Source organism: Sipha flava, unplaced genomic scaffold (genome assembly GCF_003268045.1).
Source record: "Sipha flava isolate LNK unplaced genomic scaffold, YSA_version1 302_pilon_pilon, whole genome shotgun sequence".
Lineage (NCBI taxonomy): Eukaryota > Metazoa > Arthropoda > Insecta > Hemiptera > Aphididae > Sipha > Sipha flava.
Window position 1 is genome coordinate 1 of NW_020272978.1, and position 21,812 is coordinate 21,812.

At 29.9% G+C, this 21,812-nt stretch overlaps 2 protein-coding genes across 2 annotated transcripts in view; both read right to left on the reverse strand.

Moving 5' to 3' along the window:
- Positions 1–4,337: 4,337 nt before the first annotated feature.
- Positions 4,338–5,414, reverse strand: LOC112686254. The gene is made up of 4 exons (XM_025558456.1): positions 5,109–5,414; positions 4,806–5,034; positions 4,697–4,740; positions 4,338–4,634 (listed from the first exon to the last, which is right to left on the reverse strand). Exons 1-4 carry the CDS (start codon positions 5,412–5,414, stop codon positions 4,338–4,340), a joined length of 876 nt encoding a protein of 291 aa, XP_025414241.1.
- A 2,460-nt stretch (positions 5,415–7,874) lies between these two features.
- LOC112686245 (dynein intermediate chain 3, ciliary-like) overlaps positions 7,875–21,812 on the reverse strand; it is a 28,180-nt gene continuing 14,242 nt past the window's right edge. The window contains exons 5-10 of the mRNA XM_025558450.1: positions 10,646–10,807; positions 9,725–9,933; positions 9,499–9,634; positions 9,277–9,423; positions 8,575–8,763; positions 7,875–7,994 (exon numbers count right to left, since the gene is read on the reverse strand). Of these exons, the coding sequence (XP_025414235.1) occupies positions 7,893–7,994; positions 8,575–8,763; positions 9,277–9,423; positions 9,499–9,634; positions 9,725–9,933; positions 10,646–10,807 (945 nt within the window). The 3' untranslated portion in view covers positions 7,875–7,892. The remainder of the gene's footprint in view (positions 7,995–8,574; positions 8,764–9,276; positions 9,424–9,498; positions 9,635–9,724; positions 9,934–10,645; positions 10,808–21,812) is intronic.

Below are 21,812 nucleotides of genomic sequence, written 5' to 3' on the forward strand. Positions count from 1 at the left end.
GCAATACACAAACAAAATAATGACAATCAACAATAAGAAATTATTAATAATTTATACTAATTTTGCTGCACATTGAATATTAATCTTTATTTTTCAAATTTATTTTAAACAACATTGCGTTTTTAAAATTACAATCACTAATTTTAGATCACTTTGTAGTGCATATATATATTATATTCTGCTATGCTAAACAAAAGTTCAACAGAAGTAATTGAGGGTAAAGCCGTATTATACTTTAAAAAAATAATATTGTTTGCATGTTTTTTAAAATAGTTAAATAACAAAAAAAAGTAACCAGTAATTTAGTAATAATTAATACAAACAAGTAACTTAAGTTACATTTGCATTACTTACAGTAAAATGTAATTAAATTACCATCAAATTACTTAAAAAATAATTTTGTTACAGTAACTTATAACTTAAGTTAAGTTACTCCCCAACAACGTCTAGCATTAACATAAAATAGTACCAAAGTATATAATGTGGTTCCACGTCAAAATATCCCGGTAAAAATATCCCGGTCAAAATATCCCCGACAAAATATCCCTAAACCAAAATATCTCTGGCAAAATATTCTATGACAAAATATCCCGCGTAAAAATATCCCCGACAAAATATCCCACGTAACTAATAATTAAAAATGTAAACCTTTTTATACAAGTTACATTGATATTAATACATTTACTGAATACAAAAATCAAGATATTTTTAAAAATATATTAAAATGGTATGTTTTTCGTCAAAAATTATTACACTTATTATGATAATATAAAATATAAATTACATAAAGATATTAATACATTTAAGGTATACAAAAAATGAATTAAAAAATTTATACTAAAATATGTGCTATTGATTTTAAATATTTATTGTTATTGGTTTCGTCATATCCTTTTACAACAGCAATTAACCGCTCGTCCAAATTTTTATACTTTCGCCTTTTTTTTTGTTGAGGTGCACTTGCTGTTTGCTGCTCCATTTTGGCCTCCTGCAGACCTTGTTCTCGTTTTAACATATTTATGAACTTCCACACTGTTACATGGTTAGCTGCAAGTGCAGAATTAAACGCTCTGTGCCATCCTTCTACTGCATTATTTGTCCTGGGAGAGTCTTCCGTTACAGAATCAAACATATTCCATATTTTAATTGGAAAAGTAGACGCTCTTGGCCTACCACCACGTGTTGGTCTCCCAATCCACGTGTCCTCAAAATAATCAACAAATGTTCGTAATTCTTCTTCATTGTCTACGTAGTAGTTGGAGTTAATTAATTCTTCAAATGCAGAAATAACATTATCAACAGGTACAAAAGCAAGAGCCGATAATTTTTTTATTTCGTGGGCAAATATTGCGTCTGTGGAATACCTGTTCTTTAATCCACACGATTGCAATTTTCGCCATAAGCACTGGGTAAAATGAAAAAAACATCCATGTATTTTAACATCAGTATATAATTCTTTAAATGATTTTATAAATGCTTGTTCGAAATCTATCACAATAGCTTTTGGTCGTAAATTTGATTTGAGTATATTAATTTGATTTAGTACTTCGGAATAACTATTTTCGTTTTTATTACACATTAATATATATATAAGTGGATATACAGTGCAGTCAATGTTACCGTGAATAGTATACAGCTGATAAAATATATTGGGTACAGATTTAAACGTTCCATCTGCGAACCATATTTCGGAGACATTCAGTATATTTAAATTTTCATTTGTTGTGAATATCAATATTCTGTTATTAATATCCCAATTTTCATTATTTTTTACTGTCATATAGCAAAAAAGGTAAATTACTTAAGGTTAATGTGTATTCTCTAGGTATTACTAAAGAATCAACAGTCACAGGGTTGGGCGGAGGTACATTATTTCGATTTCGAGAACGTTGAATTGTTCGACTAAGCGCAACAGTTGAAGGTAACCTAGCTACAATTGGTAAAGGTGATTGAGAAAATGCCTCACTTATAATATTTCTTGTTGTCTGATTAGAATCACTAGCTTTTTTTATTCGTTCTATTATACCTTCTTTGATTCTAATCCGGCTGCATCTGGAGCGTGTTCATGATCTCCTCTCTTACCAAGGAATTCCCCTACAAAAATATTAATAATAATTGTGACAATACGTATATGACAATATAATATTATTATATCCAGGCCTATTAAGAATAATTGTACGAGCAGTATTTGTTTTACAATCGTCATCAATTTTATATTACTTAAAAATCTGATATTAAAAATCTTATATTTTATTATTATATATATTATTATATCCGCGTCCTAAAATGTAATCATGAATCAACAAACCTGATTCGTCGTCTGTGGTTGTGTAACATCTTGCCAAAAAATTTTTTCTTTTATAATCAGTGCAACGCCAAATTATTATTTTTTCACTCTTTTGATGTATACTAAATAAATATCCTTCAAATATTAGTAAATTATTGCCTTTTTGGCTTTTAATAAATTCTAGCATTTTTTAATTAAATATAAAATGTTAGTTAAATAATTTGATTTAAGACTGTTAAATGCTCACGACACGCACTTTAGGTAATGATATAAAATGACACACTATATTACCATTATCAAAATAATGAATAATACTAGATTAGATAAAGTGCGATTGTTACTTCTAATCGCAACAGTTATTATATTATATTTTGTCGGGGATATTTTGTCGAGGATATTTTTACGCGGGATATTTTGTCATAGAATATTTTGTTGGGGATATTTTGGTTTAGGGATATTTTGTCGGGGATATTTTGACCGGGATATTTTGACGTGTCACCATATAATGTAATATATAATAAGTAAGAATCTGATACAATTTAAGTTTAAATTTAATGAGTTAAGATTAAGGTATTTAATGAAGGTAGATAAATAACACAACAATGACTATGGTAAACACTGTGTTTTTTTTTTATTTATTGTATCATTGGTACTTTCACATATTTTTTTACAACAATTATTAAATTTTAATTACCAATCGTGGGCCACTTAATCTTGTTTAAGGTACCATTAGCTCACTATTGATTCATTAAACGTTTTGTACATATTAACAAATAATATACAGATAATTACATTATACATATTTACAAATTATACATACAAAAGGCTGTACAGATACATTATATTAGGTACACATATTTACAACTTATATAATATACAAAAGGCTGTACAGATAAATTACTTTTATTCTATGTGCCAGTCTTCAAAATTTAGGGAACTCAGAAATAAAAGCTGTTGCAACTTCTTCCCCCTTTAATCGGTTTCTTTTTTCAGTCATTATATTTCCCGCTTTAGAAAATAATCTTTCCGAAGGGACGGAAGTTGCTACTACGGACAAATATGGCTGTACAATTTTTTTTTAAAAGAGGGAACATATTGCCATTTATATCCCAATATTTTAGAATGTCATCACCTAACGGTATTGTGGGCTGGTTTAAATAATGCTTAAGTTCGGTAGGAATTCGCTCTTTAGACTGTTCTAAACTTTGTGATGCAGCTTTTTTTTTGTAACCAACTCATTGTGAACTGACCACAAACTATCACTATTTTCAACATTATCATCATTAGAGCCTTGGTTTGAGGAGCTAGGTTCATCACAATTACTTTTGATTTCAATAATTTGATTTTTAATACATTTAATAGCTCTTGAACAGGCTAATGCGTTATTCAAATGAATAGTTTTAAATCTAGGATCTAATATGGTTGAAATGCTTAGTAGACTTCTCTCCTCCATCCTACCGAATCTTTTATTTAAATTGTCTAAAATAGCTCTCCTTAAGGTTAAAGCTGTTGGATGGGTTAAATCAATATCCTATGTTTTTTTAATAAGGCAGTTAATTAAGGGTATAACTGTGCTGCCTGTAACATATTTTTGACCACATAATTCCCTTGTTGCCACCTCCATTGGCTTTAACACTAACAACATCTCCTTCGCTATATCAATTTCATCAACTGTCAACATTTCGGGACCCCGGCGAATATTAATTAAAACTGAAGCTATGTGGTTCAAACATAAAAGGAATCTGTCAATCATAAAATAAATTGAGTTTCAACGTGTTGATACCGATTGTTTTAATTTGAAATCGCACAATTTTCTAAGTTCGTCGGAAACCGCTACCGATTGCTTGAAAAATGTTACAATACTTTTAATTTTATTTATTACATGATGCACATCGGGAAGATTTGCCAGTGCCCTTTCAGAAACCAAATTGAGGGTGTGGGAAAAACATGGCAAATGTTTATCGGGGGTAAAAGTTTTATTTACGGCAGATAATATATTTGCCCCATTATCGGTGACGACGGTGAAAATCTGGCTTTTTTTAATACCACATTAAACAAGAATATGTTCAAACCAAATGGTAATATTCTCAGCTGTATGGCTGGCAGACAACTCCAACACACCAATTGTGACACTGTCAAGAGTAACTTTATCCAAACTTAAAAAATGCGCAGTCATTCCCAAAAAACTCGTTGTATTTAGTGTGTCAGTCCAAATATCCGATGTTAAGGTTAAGTAATCAACAAGACCTAGTTTGGATTTGATTAATGTGGATAAAACTTCATATTTACTTTTCATCATTTTAGTTAAGGTTTTCCTACATGGAACCTTGTACATAGGAGCTGCTTTCTGCATGAAAAATTGAAAGCCCTGTTTTTCTGTTATTGATAACGCAGATTATCTTTAGCAACCATGTAGATCAGTGCATCCGTGATGGCTCGTGTCTTATATCCTCCTTCAAAAACAATGTAGACAATTTATTATAATTTTATAGCTAAGAATTATAAAATGTACTCTTACTATCATAATATTTGATATTCGAAATGGACTCAGATATTGTGCGTTGCCTATTAAGACTTAAGTTCGCTGACTGTGGAGTATTTGATGAGGATGTGCCGGATGTGGTTTGTATTGACTGAACAGATGGAGATCTACTGCTACTAAAACTGAATGATGAATCATTGTCTACAATACCAGAAGAAGTTGAAGATGTTGAAGCAAAATGAAGTGTCCCTTGTTTTTGTTGAGCCTATATTAAAAAAAAAAAAAAATTGGTTAATGTTTTAAGCACATTATTAGTAATATTGCATCTTAGTATCTTACCTTAGTTAAAATGATTCTAGCTACCTCAGCAAAATCAATGTCATCTGTAACTACATCAGGATCGTCAACATTTTCTGCTAGTGGTTCTGTGGAACTAGTTGCCACTGAGTGTGATATTCGGCCAATCTTACTTACAACGGCACCCTTGCTTTGTTTAATTGAAGGGTGATTTCTTTTTATGTGGTTGCGTATATTGGTTGTGTTACCACATGGTTTGACTGAAGCGTGACATAGTTTGCATGTTACAACTTCTGCGTTCGGCGTTTTTTCAAAATATTCCCAAATCACACTCCTGGGTTTCGACATCATGTGCGATTGTGCGAAGCGAACTGCAAAATTTAAATCTGACTTCGGAGGTACGAAAACTACGAACTACGAAACACGAAAGTACGAACACTACGAACACCACGAGGCACGAAGTACGAGAACGAAAAGATTAAAGAAGGCTTGACGCTTTACATTGTATATTATTTTTATTCTGATTCTGTACACTATTAACATTTTCATCAACACTTGCTATGCGCCACTATCAAATAAATAATTAAGTTGTTCTGTAATATAGGCATCAATATTCAAATCTGAAAAAGTTAAAATATTATATTTATATTTTGTCAAAATACCTATACGCTATAACTTGCCAATCCGCCCCACCATGGGTTGCTGCATTCCATATCTCATTAACGCTGTCCATCCATCTTTTTTGTGGCCTCTCCCTTGATTTCCACTTCAAGTCATTACTTTTTTTATTAGGCTACAAAAAAACATATCCACTTTTTTAAATTTTTCAAGAGAAACAAAAAACTGTTTTAAAAATGTACAAAAAATTTATTCAAATACCTTGGCAATGATTATAATTAATTTTATAAAAAATGTATTTTTAAATACTCAAAAAAAAATTTAATTAAGTCTTGGAGATGTCTTATTGTTGAACCGTAAAAATATTTTTTTACTTTTAATGTATAAAATAATGTAATTAATATGAAAAATGTATTATTTCTTATAATATTGTATAAATAACCTGTATATTAATTAATTCTACCCTTACAGGGGCGTAGTAAGAAAACATTTTAGGGGGAGAAGGGATGTTTCATCTAAAAAAAATGATTGAACAAAAATAAGAATCAAGTAGTTCTTAAGATTGAAAAAAACTACTAAGTACCAACACTACATATTTCAAGAAGAGGTTCTGTCTCCAACCCTCCCAAACAGAGGAGCAATAAAAACATTTTTGAAGGGAAGGAGTTTATACATAAAAAATAAATTTATGAGATTATGTTCATATTATATTAATCTTATAATTTTTAAAGCATTAATTTATTAATTTTTTTTTTTTTGGAACTTTGTAAGAAAAAAATTGTGTCATTATACTCGTTGAATATTTAATATTGAAATTCAATGTAATAAACAATACAATTTAAACAAAAACATAATCTCAGTCACAAGTTATAAATAATATCATCACATACTTAGTATAAAATAATAAAAACGATGTGTTAAAGAACAAAACTTAAACAAAAACATAATCTCAGTCAGACATTTTATATAATATAAATACTTTCTTAGTATTAAATGTTAGAAACATTGTGTTAAAAAATAAAAATAAATACTCCTAGAATAGTATAGGTTAATATTAAAAAATAACATTCTAATAATCTTCATTAGTATCCAAACCGGAATTAATAATATCATTCAATAATATCATTTTGAATATTTGTTGATTGTAGTGCTATATATACCACAAATATTCACTAGGTACATATTTTGAACTAAGATCGTTTATATCTTTGAGCTTAGCCGGTTTTATAGCTAATGGTCCATTATAAAGTTTTTCTGATGGTAGTGTAAGATTTAATTGAGTATTTATTTTTTGAAGAATGAAATTTTCTTCAGTTGTTGAATTTACTGAGATACTAGCATAAAGTCCTTCATCTGTATATTTCATATAACGATAACTTAAAATAGAAAATTTAACTTTGTTTCTATTAGTTACTAAGTTTTTAGTGTGATCTGCATAATTTAATATCATATCTTGATGTACTAGAACAACAGAAATTTTTTTACAATTGGTTGTTATAAAACTTTTATACTTTTTTTTTATTTATTCTTTTTTTTTTTTGTTTATAAATATCTATTATATATTATATATTATAAATATGAATCATTCAAAAGACCGAAAATTCCCACCTCTAATTGCTATAGTCTTTGAATAAAATTAAAAAAACAGTAATACCAGCCTAAATTGCCATATTTCAACCATGATTCGGCACCAGCAGGGGTTGATTCACATCTTCTAAATGTTATCAAAATTACTTTCTCGTGTAACTTAACAAATCTATGGGATACGGAATAATATTTAAAAAAAAAAATGACTTATAAATAACGATCACCCTAATACATTTGTAATTATACGGTAACTGGTATAGCATTCGATATTTTATTTTTACAGTATGTTACCAGGTTAATGGTTATATCGCTATATTTACATCATTATAGATGTTTGGCTTGTACTTGGGTGCGTTATTTAATTTTGACGATACTGTATACAAATAATTTAAAAGCAATTTGTGTTTTAAAATTATAATTTTTGCCTAAAATAATAAAATTATTATACTGTATAATATCATATGTACCATAAACTATTCTTATAAGGTAGCTTTGAGGTTAATACTGAAATACCGTATAGACCTCAGTGTAAGTAAATTAAATAATGGCCTTTTAACAGTATTCAATATATTAGTATAAACAACAGGGTAATTATAGAATAAATATTCTAGGTTCAAAATATTATTGAACATTTGTTTGATCTTGAAGTTCATCAGCACCCACTTCTACTCGATTTTTTAATTTGTTTTTGTTGTCATTGTTGTCATCGATCAATTGTTCATTCTGCAAATACACAAACATTATTTTTTAAATATATTGATTTTTATAGATATATATCTTATTCGTATAATTTCTAAAAAGTCTATATTTATAGGCAGTGTAGGATTAATTTTTTGTGGGCCCCTAGGCAATTAAAACTTAGTGCCCAACAAAATTATTTTTTACATACATTTTTAACATTACTAATCATTAATTAAAATTACTATCCAATAATTAAAACTAACAGCTTTAATAATAACCAATTATTAATAATAAATAAAATATGTTTATTAATTTTTTTTATTTGCAAGAAAATTAATTAATTATTATTAATTATAATTATCTATTTTTTTCAAAATAATTTCATTATTATTACCGCATATAATACCTGCAACATTATATACATTATATTTTATAATAACTTTTGTCCCGTAAATTCGTAAATAAAATACAGGTATTATTAAAAAAAAAAAAAAAAATATATGGTTTTCCGTTTTCACAGGGCCCTTTAAATGAGAGAGGCCCTAAGGTGGGCACCTACTCCACCTAACAAGTAATCCGGCACTGTCTATAGGCGTATAGTACATAAATGTACGGTGATTACGATTGTTGCGATTAGATCGTCGAATTCTTTTTCCGCCTCCGCGATCATCCGGGCTTCGGCTTCGACTAATTTGTCGTATTTAAGTTTTGCCATCGCAGTGTCCGCTTTAGCCGACGATTTGGTTTTCAATTTCAATTCTCGTTGTTTCGCTTCGATTATTTTCTCCCGTTTCGTCTCGCGGTCGAACATCTGTTGGCGAAACACTTAATAACAACACACCTTACCTATCAACAGTCCACGGTGGGATCAGGGAAGTATTTAAACTTATTTCTAGGGGGGGGGGGGCGACTCAAATTTTTTCTTTAATTCAGGCTTAAAATGTACAAGTAAAATTTTTGGTAATTTAAATCTGGTAAATCTTTAATATTTGTGGTTATTTTTTTTATCTAATGGCGGATCCACTTATAATCGACTTTTGTGTAGTTTTTTTTTAACACCTGTCTGTGTCTTGAAATGTACGCTTATGTTTTATTTAATTTTTCACTAAAGCATGGACCCGACAAAAAGCCCAATTTAGTATTCACAGCCACGCGTAAATTGATTTCGTCATAAAATGATTCACATTAAAAAAATTTAAAATGTGCTTCTCGCATATATAATCGATTCTTTAAATACATATTCAGAGGGGGGTGATCGCTCCTTCCTCCCCTAAAATACGCCCCCAGACTGGATGAGCATGGTTTGTCCACGCGCGTGACTCACAGTCATCAATAGCGCCCGATCGTTTTTTCCTGGCGTCACGAACCAATCGTTCATTTTTATCACATACGTTATACCGCAGTTGCCGCCGACCGCCAACAAAGCACCTCCTTCATGACATCTGATGCAGTTCAGCGCCTGGTCCGCCACCTGAACGGAAACGAATGAACGTTACTTGTCGCGCGATATGAATCTACCTCCCCCCCTCATTATCCCGTCGAGAACCTTCATTGTCATTATTGGATCGCTTTGCTTTTGCAACACATCCCAACACTCAAGAAATCCGTCCGCTCTGGTCGTGTAGAAAACCGATGGCTTCGATTCGCTCCAAGCGCCATCGGTTAACCGCACCTCGTGATGTCTACAAATAAATATACATATAAATGTTGTTTAATTCCAAATCTTACACGTTCCGTTAGTGATAAAATATTTATGATACCACGGTACATACTTGGTCCACATTATAGGCGATTCCTTGACGTCTTCTGACCATATCCGGACTTGCCAGTCACCGACTGTCAAAAAGTTTTTCGAGAACGCGGGATTCCGCTTTGCTGAATACACGGGGCCGTGATGACAGTAATAAGTAGCTGAAATCTTTTCCAATACGGTTTTGCCCTTACGATTGCCGTTAAACACCAATCCAGTTTCTGTGCCAATCTATAAAGTAAAAAAAAAAAATTTTAATCAGGATATAATATTTTACCGTTTTATATTATACGTAATAGATTAATAATTGTATGCATTGGATTTTGAACATTTATTAACATTTACTTTTAAACCTCGAATATAGTATTAATAAGTTCTGAAAAATGTTTAATTTTAAATCATTCCCACAAAAAAGATTTTTCGTTCATATATAAGTTATGCAACCTGTAGTTTTATAACTGACTAAAACTCACAGATATTTATATTAAGTCTGATCAACATGCACAATTAATGGTTTTAACAGGGCTGTTACAAGGTTTTTTGGGGCCAGGGGCAAATTAATTTGGGAGTCCTTTGACCATAGTAATAAGATATGATAAACAAAATTGCTCAGTGTATTCGGGGCTTTAATATTAATTATTATACATCAATTATACATCAAGACTTTATAGGGACACTTAAAAAATATTCCAAAAATGGGGCTTGGAGAAAAATGGTCCTGTTGCCCCCCGCCCTTCGCATGGCCTTGAATGTGTATTAAAAATACAATCAGATGGTTCAAAGTTTGAAAACCACAAGCTTATATAATGCATTTATCGGGTAACGACATGAACGAAATATTCCTAGTTAAAAATCAAGATAGGATTTTAAAGAGTGTACCGTCATTAATATTGTTTAGAAATAATATCCTACTAAAAAACGAATAAACTACACCAGTACATACCATGAAACGTATCGGGATCGATGAATCGTAATCCATACAAGTCACTCCGTGGGTGCGAGCTTTTCTACTCCATTCCGGTTCGCCGTCATTCTCGTTTTTCGATAAATCCAATATTATCACCTCAGTGGGTTCCGTGAGCTTTCGCACGTCCCACCACATAACCTATTGGAAGAATGCAATTAAGTATATTGAATGTATAGTATACCCGATGTGCAATAGTATGACTCCCACTACTATGTGATATTCTGTTTAAATCTCAAATGTGACTTCTCCGTTTTATATCCATTAGCCATCTCATGAGCATCACTAAAAACTTATCGCAAAAAAGACTTCTATACCAGTGGCGTAGCCAGGATTTTTAAATGGGGGGGGGCTAACCACTTTTTTTGGATAAGTAAGGTAAGAGAGGATATGAGAATTCACCCTTAAACCCCCCCCCCACCATCTACCACCAAGTTTCTAAACGTAATTCAAGCATTTTATTATAGTTTTAAAAATATTTATTAATATATAATTTATAATAATAATAATAATTTTGGTTTCAGTGTTCAGTCATTTGCTCCACTTTGACAGCTGCATTCTCTTAGGCGAATTTCTGGCAAATTCAGTTATTATTTCACTTTCATGGAATTGCTCTTTTTTATTTATATTAGCCATAGCTAACCCATTCAGTCTGTTTTCCGACATGGTGCTTCTTAAAAATTTTTTAAGCGATTAAGTGCTGAAAACGTTCTTTCCAGAGTGAAAGAGGTAACTGGTAACGTGGCGAATAATTGTAAAAGTATTTTAATGTTAGGTCGAAGATTGGTGCGATGAGAGAGTGAATCAAGAGCAGAATTCGGTTTTGGAATAGTATTTTGACTCCATTGTTGCCTCCATATGAATAGGTCAGCCCTGATTGTAGATGAGTTATCATCATGGAGATCTTGGACATATATTTTAGCAGCTTTTATAATATTTTTATCGTCATACATATTTAAATTGGCCGGAATAAGTCCTTCAAGTGGCATAACATCAATAAGCCTTTGATTAAAACGAGCATTGATTCCATTAAATAGTCAAGATACATTATACATATAAACATGGCCCATGGGGGAAGCTAAGCCCCCTTAGCCCCCCCCCCTTGGCTACGCCACTGTTCTATACGTAGGCACATTTAGATTGAAAATGTAATGTAAATTATTAATCTGTATACGAAGTACTGTTTGGGTCCCAAAATCGACTACACATTTCAATTTCTATGTGTCATCGCATGAAGTTCGGGATAATCTAGTTACACTAAGGAATTCCATGCGTAGTTCAGTTTGTAATGATTAATGACCATGTTAAGTAAAAAATAAAAGACCAAAATATATGTATATAACGTTTTCTTGCGATCTTAAAATTAACGAAACATAGACAATAGTAATAACCAAAATAATAATACAAACGGCACCGGTTGCGCCTCTAGGACTAGAGGTTTTTGTCGAATTGGTAGATCTATATAAATTATCTACAAAATAAGATTATATTTAACATTTTCATTATGCCTATAATGACCATAATAGTATGATGAACAAAATAAATCGAAAAACGCGCATTTATTGTTGTGTTGTATGCGTTGCGGCTAAATAATAATAAATTATAGAGTTATCGTGAAGGGTATTACCCACATCATATCAAGTAATATCATTCGCTATTTTATTAAATTTTATTCATTCTACGTTTTATGTTTGAATAACAACGATCGTAGTCAACATACTACATACTAATATACTACATGTATAATACATTAATACGTTGCACTGTTGCAGTTCTACGCAGAATTTAAGTATTAAGAATTATAATGGCTTCAAAACAGGTAATTATATTTATCATAATTATATATATATATATATATAATTTTATATAATTATATTTTTATTATAATATATTAAATACATCCACTACCTTTCATCCAACACATTAATCTGTATATTATAAAATATTGGATAGATATAAATATAAAATAAAAACGTCAATAATTAAAAAAAACAAATCATTATACGAATCAAAATGTAATTGAGCATTATAAATAGAAACAATTGCCAATAAAATAATATTAATATATGTATTGTATTATATAGTATATGTATTAAATTAATTAATATTTAAATAATAATTAATTTACCATGTAAATATTTGCTCTAGCTAATGGAATGACATACTTCTCAGTTCTTGTAGGTATATTGTTCTATACATTATTTAATTTGTTCCTATAGTCATGGTCAGTAGGCTTATTTGAAGAAGAAAATAAGTACTCAGTACTACCATGTAATTGGTTAATCAGAGTTAATGAAAATGTACTTTGTCAATGGCCAAAAAAACATAGTATAACCGATTCAATGATGAAAATGGCACAAAATCCAGCAAAAGATTGGACATTGTTTTCTGTTAAAATTATCGAAGAACAACGTAAGTACTTATTCTGAATAAATATTAAAAATAATTAAATCTCATAATATTTTATGTAACTTCTCAACCATCAGTGTGACAACTATACGACTACTATGCTATAAGATTTTGCACACCGGGTAGTTTATTGTTATTGATTCTTCGTTTACAATCCAATTTGTATTATATTATGTATATGCTAGATCTAGACTGTCATCAGAGAGAATATAAATCCAATGTCCAAATAAAGTTTTTTTTCATTTTACCTACTATATGTGGTGTCAATGTCATAATATTGTATTCGACGAAAGCAATATATTCCCTATAGAGTTTTAATAGGTTGATAAATTAATCATTTCACACTTCCATCGAACGTTTTCAATTAATTAAAAGATAATAAAAAAAAGTATAGAAATTAATTTTACATATTTACCAGAATAATATGTAGTGATGTTATCTATTAACAATTGACAAGTACATTCACTTGTTAAAAATCAAATAGTGGATAAAAACGTATAATCCATAAATATTATGGATGGGTCAATTCCACTTTTTACCGATAGGTAACTGATATTACATAATATAAGCATTAGTTTATATTTGTAAGTACACAATTTTATTTGCAAATAAACTATTGCGTTAGGTTAGGTATTAAACAAGTATTTAATAAATAAACAAAAAATATATAAATTAATAACTAAAATTTTTTTTTTAATTTGTATTTTTATAGTATAATTTTAGTCAGAAATCTTTTAAATAAAAAAAAAAAAAAATTAAATTAACTTCAATATTCTCTTTAAATATAAACAGAATTAAAATTAAAAATATTACCAAATAACAGTGTTTCATTGTATTTAAAACAATAAGATAAAATTAGAATTAAAAATAATAACAAATAACAATACTCCTCTTAAGTTTTAACAATTTAAACAATTTAAAAAGATCGAATAAAAAATAAAATATACATAAATTTATTGAAATAACAATGACTAATAGATAATTATGTTAATTATAAGTTATACAGATTTAATAAATATGAAAATTATAGATTTAATTTTATATAATTAATATTTTTTGAGAGAAATATTATAGAAAACAATAAATTATTTATTTATTATATATTTATTTTGTGATCATAAAATATTTTTTTATGCTAGTGGTTCTTTTTATTTTGCGCCATTGGTTAAAATAATAAGTATGATTTGTGATGAGCAAAGTTGGTCTTGGTTTTGCAGCAGGACCAAGACAAAGACCAAGACCAAATTAAGACCCACTTGCTGCCTTGCAATTTTTATGTTAATTAAAAAAAAAATGTACCCAGAAAAACACGTTCATTGTAAATTAAATGAAATAATTTATTAAGAATATAGTAAAAATGTAATATTACAGTTGAAATAACGAATTATTAATTATTAAAAACAAGATAAGAAATAAATGGATATGATATTCACTACCTATAAAGTAGTTTTGTGACAAATAACAATTACAGAAACATAATGAAATTATTTTAAGCTGCCGAATATGACACAAATGTTGATATGTGAGCACAAAAATATATAATAACACCAAAATCACCGATACAAGAGATAAGGTATATTTATAAATATAAATACAGTAAGTTCCCGTTACAGCGAACTCCAAGGGAACTTATTTTTTTTTCGTTATAACGGAAATTTCGTTGTAACGAAATTTTGAAAATTTGAAATAAAAACAAATTTAAAAAAATTATGTGATTCAAATACAAATTGTATGTAAATATGTAATAAATAAAAAATTCAAATGTAAATAATTTGCGGAAAAAATAAATAACTATATTATACATAAATAATTGACAATTTTAACAAAAGTAAATAATTTGCGAAAAAATAAATAACTTTATTATACATAAATAATTGACAGTTTTAACAAAAGTAAATAATTTGCGAAAAAATAAATAACTTTATTATAGATAATCATCAATTTTCTTTTGAACAAGGTTTGCTGTTTTAATAGAAAGTAAATAATTTTGTATTTGGTGAATGTTTGTAAATATGAAGTCCGGTACATCACTCTGTGATGTAATGAATGTTCGCATTACTTCCAAACTTGAAAAGGCTTCTGATGAAGTGACATTGCGCACATCATTTCCCAACACAGCTTCTTCGTCTTCGTCTCCACTACTTTCATCGGTGACCTCATCTTGCTGTCTTTAATGGATTGAATGATGTCTACTTCGGTTAGTTCATAACATGTTGAAACGTTGTCATCTGCACCGAGATAATCTTCTAAATTCACGTCGTCAGGAAGCGACGTTTTCTTTTTCGCAGTGATCCAAATTTGCTCTAACTCAGATTGTTGGATTTCGTGCGTATTTGATTCATCATATTTGGCCACTTCTGAAACAGAATTGGTGTCTTTGGTTGTGGTTGTATGTTTCCAACAGTTAGTTATTGTTGATTGACTGATATCATCCCAAGCTCCGCATATCTATTCGATAGCTTCCTTCACATTGCATTTTCTTTGGATATTTTTCTCCAAATCGCATAAGATTTGACGTAACAAAAAAGTTCTGTAGCGTGATTTTACAGCTCTGATGATTGAGGTCAAGAGGTTGAAGTACAGCTGTGCAGTTAGGTGGGAAATATTCCACACGAATATTATCCAATTTTGGTGGTTCATTATGTGGAGTACAGTTGTCGATAAGAAGAAGAATTTTCCTCTTCTTCTTTTTCATTTCTGTATTAAAATCTATCAACCAATCATTAAAAATTATTTGAGTCATCCATGCTTTCTTATTAAATTTATAGATGCATGGCAATGATTTACAGTTTTTAAAACAACGAGGTTTTGCGGATTTGCCAATGATGAGGATTTTTCGTTTCTCCGTTCCCGATTTGTTACAACAGAAAAGAGCGGTGATGCGTTGTTTGTAAGCTTTACCCCTACACACTTATCTCCTTTCTGGGCTAATGTCCTTTTTGGTTCAAGCTGAAAAAACACTCCAGCTTCATCTGCATTAAAGACATCGTTAGGGCTGTATTCCTTGATGAGTGCAGCAACTTCTCCGTTTCGTCATTCGTTAACAGAATTCATTGGTACGTCACTCGCCTCTCCAGAAATGTATTTAGACAACACACCATAACGCTCACGGAAACGATTTAACCATCCGACACTTGCTTGGAAATTCTCAACTTCGAGCATTTTAGCAAATTCTAATGCTTTTTCTCGAATTAAAGGACCGGTCAGAGGAACATTTCTGGAACGAACATCTTGAAACCATTTGTAAACCGCCGTATCAACGTCTTCAAATTGTGCCTTACGCATCCTTTTCCTGCTCGGGACAAAAACAGAAGTCTGAAATTGTTTCAAGAAGCTTTCTCGGTCCTTCAAAATAGTTGATAATGTTGATGGGGATATGCCATACTTTTTTGCCACCTCGCCTTTCTTCAATCCTTTGTCTACTTCAGAAATTATGTTTTTATTTTCTTCCAACGAAAATTGCTTTCTTTTTACTGTAGAACTCATCACGTACGTACGTAAAGAAGGAGCATAAAATACGAAAAAATAAAAATTACCAACGTAAGAGGTCTATGACCCGACTGATTGTGTAGCGTTATCGATTGACGTGGAATAACACGGTCACACGTTATAATGACAATTTAATGGCTTGATAATTTCGTAAAACCGTATGCTTCTTATCTTTAGATTAAATTAAGTAGGGAAATACATACATTATAACCAGTACAAATAGTTCGTTGTATCGGGATTATTAAAAATCTATCATTTCGTTGTATTGAGATTAGTTTAACATTGTTTTAATAGCTTTTCGGTAAGGGATTTCTATGACTTTCGTTATAACGGGATTTTTCGTTGTATCGGTATTCGTTGTAACGGGAACTTACTGTATTTATTTAGGTTCGTAAATAAATCTCTTCATTGAATTTTATACAAAAACAAGATTTAATTATAGTTGATATTTGGGGTATTATTTTACAAGTATTGGGTGTTTTTATTTCGTGTACTATTCGTGAAATATTGTAAATATTTTTATTGTGTTGATTATCGTAGTATTAGTGAATCTTACACTTACTTATTGTCTGCGTCGGAAACAATTAAACAATTATGTTGTACTAGTTTAATTATATCTTGGAAATAATAAACAATTATCAAATTCTATAAACTCCTAGCTTAGATGGAGATATAATTTTTTCTTTAAATTTTAAGTAATGCAAGACTCTTGCAGTAAGACCAAGACCATGGCCAAAACCAAGACTATGGTTTTGTTCTTGGTTTGCTCATCACTTTGTATGATAGATCCGTATAATCTGGACATCGATCGGTCCACCCATAATATATATATATGTCGTAAATATAGTTAATGATGATATTGACTAGTCAATCCATATAATGGCTGGGTAATGTAGTCATTATCTATAATGGATATATATTTATGAAACTGACTTGATAAATCAGACGAAGTTAAAATCTGATAGAATGGCTAGTCATTATGACATTTCCGATCGTCTTTAAGTTAATGTTATCTTTAATGGTTTTAACTTTTAACACAGAGTAAAGCAGAATGGACACTGGTAACAAATTACATGGGCAGCATAGGGCAATAATGAAATCAGTCAGCCATTTTATTTGAGGTACAGTGGGAAGTTAGTAACATTTTATTCCATCATGAAACGGTAGTAATATTCTTTATAAGCTACTGCGCATTTTCAAATGTTACTAATAGTAGTATTATTTTTCAAGGTATTAGGTGCAATAAGAGTTTGAAATTTGGGGGCTTATAAGTCTTATACTATGGTATGACCATGGGTCAACCCCCAACCTCCCATCATTATCAAAAAAATATAAAATGTGTTTTTGTAAATGTATTACATTTGTATTTGTAAATTTACTACTACAATGATTTGCATTTTATAGTATTATATCGATTTAAACGTTTTTAATATACTTAAAAAATGTATATAAATACCTGTATAATACTATTTAATCATCGATGAATATATTTTATACATTTTTTTTTTTAAACATTTCCCATTCTGAAATCCTGCACATGGGCCTGTATTATGGTAGATATACTATCTAAAAAATGATCCACAAGTAAAAACTTCTTGGTACCCAATAGGTCACCATGTTTCACACTGTTTGGTAGATCACATATTGAACAATTACCATAATTGAAATTACAATTAATAACGAATATCAGTTATCACTGATTATCATTTGATAACAAAAGTACCTAAATTAAAATGGCCGCTGATTTTCTTGCCGCCGTGTTGTGTCCACCCCTGCTTTTAATATCCACATTCCACATTCCACATTAGGTACCTGATTTTTAATGAATATTATCTTTTACGGTTTTAGTACTCACAGGAACTAATAACATAACAAGTATTGTTACAGTCTTCGTTTTACTTACGTATAGTGCGAATACCTATAGTTCAAGTATTTTTTTCGTTTTATACCAACGTTTACTTGCATCATTGTAATTCATTTGTAAGTGTTAAATTATTTTTTTAAAAACATGACTTCAAATGAAATGCATCAAAAGTTTTACGACGCATTATTTAATTTATTGAAAAATAAACGTGAGGATAATAAATAATTTTTAACAAAAGCAATATATGTTAAGATTAAAAGAAGTGAAATTAGCCAAGGAAAAAATTGGGAAGAAAACTGAGAAGAAAATTGCAAAAGAATATAAATAGATACATTTGTATGTATGATGTACTAATACTAAATGGAAAAGAACGACTTATTAAATTTATAAGCAGTGATTCAGAAAGTGTACTTTATTATATATCAAACGACGCATTATTTGATATTTTACACGATAGTCACATAGATCATAGTCAATAGATCATGGCGGTCGGGGCCGAATGATTTATGAATTAAAGATCTAATACTTGATATTACTAAGAAAACTATTATGATCTATTTAAGTCTAAAAAATAAATCATCGAATCCGAAATGAGGCCTAGTTTTTAAAACAATATACTTTAAACCAATACTTCATAATGCATTCAATTCACGATCTCAAATGGATCTAATTGTTATACAAAGTCAAAGTTTTAATGAATTTAAATTAATTATGAATAATCAGGACCATCTAACAAAACTTATACTACTAAGACCTTTAAAATCAAAACGAATTGAGGAAATAGAATTTAATTTGATTGATATTTATACCACTTTTGGTACACCTGCAATACTCCAACCTGATAACGGAAGATAATTTGTAAATACTGTTATAACTAAGTTTAATGTGGTGTGGGGTGATGTCAAAATAATTCATGGTAAACCAAGACATAGCCAAAGCCAAGGGTCGATAGAACGAGCGAATCATGATGTAGAAGATATTTTGGCGACATGGATAGCTGAAAATAATTCTAAAGACTAGCTATCGGGAATAATTTTATTAAATTTAGAAAAAATCTGGCTTTTCATTCATTTTTTGAAATTAATTATTAAAAAATGTAAATATAATGTAAAAATATAATTGATAATTACAAATGTTGGGCATTAATTAGATTGATAATGAACATTTTTATTGTTATTTATTAAGAATTGGCAGATCACCATACGAGGCGATGTTTTGATGTCCTTTAAGACTTGGTGCAGTTGGAACATCCAATTTAAACCAAGAAGAAGATATTGACGATATTGATTAAATTATTAATATTAGACAAGAACACAAAATTGAATATATTCTAAAGAGGACGCTACACACGTAAATATTGAGACCAAAAACAAGGTTCACGCGAACACGTTTTATCAGAGCTATAATCACACTAGGGATTCAAAATGCTTACACAATATGGAAGACAACTATTTCTGTGACGTAGTGTCTTTATTTTTTTATTAAAATAATTAGGAAAGGAGTTATTAAAGCTCAAATATGCATGATATTATATGTTTTTAAAAAGCTTATAAAACTACAATGAGTCAAAATATGAAAAAAATAAAAACACTATATCACAGATAAAATTCTCCCCAATACATGGTGAAAATTTCATGAATTTATTATAAATGTAGCCTGTGTATTTTATGTTCCCGTAAAACAGTTTTTAACAATGTTTTATGGTACATACAAAAATTTTTCATTGATTTGTGCGCTGTTCCCGTTGCTAGCGTTTGGTCGGTGAACTAAAACCCCCACTCCACTGCTGAAACAACTGTAACCGGTACAACGACGACGACGCGTCGTCGTTATCGGTAGACAGTGATATATAAATAATAACATTGATTATAAATACTATAGATTGCTCACTGACCGGTTTTTCGACGGCACGGTAATAATAATCGGGTGCCGCTTTAAAGCGCTGCGATCGCAAGGTTAGTAGGTACACATATGGTAACACCGTAATCGCTAGTAGTCATGTCTGGGGGCGGTGGAGAGATGTATTCAGAATGAGAATTGCGAGTACCTATTCGGCATCCACCGATCAGCCGTCTCATTCCTCTAGTTACCCTTTTTAATTTATATTAATTTCGCATTGTTGCTATTATTACACGACAATGCCAATTCAGTACAGTCGTGCTGTTGTACACCGTAAAATACGCAATACTAAAAATATTACGTTTTACGTGTACTGGTCAGTGGTCACTGGTGTATACGTCTGCCCGGTGTACATATTCAATTACTATATTATACAGATCGTTGTCTATTATATTTTTGTATTATAAATTAATAAAATACATATTCATTATACCATTAAACAACTCCCTCATATTAATATTGATAATTATTATAGTATAAAGTACTTATAGTAATTTTTCTAAGTCAATCGCTTGGATTTTAAATAATAGCAAAAAATGATAAAATAGAATAAAAGTGGCTTTTAAATAGACATGATAGATGTAATAGTTTTTACATTGATAAAACAGATTTTAAAACTAGATATAAATATGAAAAAATCAAAATCAATGATAAAACGTCGCACGACTGATGAACAAAATTCTAATTATAGTGTCTTGATATTCAAATACTACTTAATTTCCTTCATTCCATGAAATATAAATAATATTTGATAATTGACTATTGTGTATCTACTTCAGTACTTAATATTTATACTTGCGTCATAGTGTTTCCAGTGGTCGATCGGACAACATCACAATATAAAATTAAGAATATTATAATATTATACTTTTACTAAATTCGTATTTTTTTTTACACATTTATTTACATACGTTTTATAAATTTTTATTTTATAAAATGTCAGGAGGTGATAAATGTATGTACTATAATTGTACGAAAAATCGAAAAACAAGTCGGAATGTATTTCACACATTTTCTTCTAATACAGATATTGAAAAAGAATGGATAGTAAATTCTGGTAAGTAATGTTTTCATGCTGGTGCTTAAATATTATTTTTTAGAATACCTATAATTTTTGAATATGGAACAGTTTATGGTAGAAATGTAAAATATAAATTAATTTTAGGTAACATTGTCTTAGAAGGACTAAGTCCAAAAAAGTTGAAAAAAAAATATATTTGTTCTGATCATTTTTCAAAAGAAATGTATACGAATTCAAAAAATCCAAAATCACGACTCATAAAAAATGCTGTTCCTAACCAATATTTAGGTAAGTAACTGTATAATCCTGTATAAATGTATAATCCATTATTACATGAAGTGGGTTTAAAATTTCAATACGCTAGTAATTATTATGTTCAATGGTTGTATTTAAATAAAATACGCACATTTTCTATGTAGGACGTCAAAATTGCATTGAAGGGAATTCGAGTATGAATATTATAG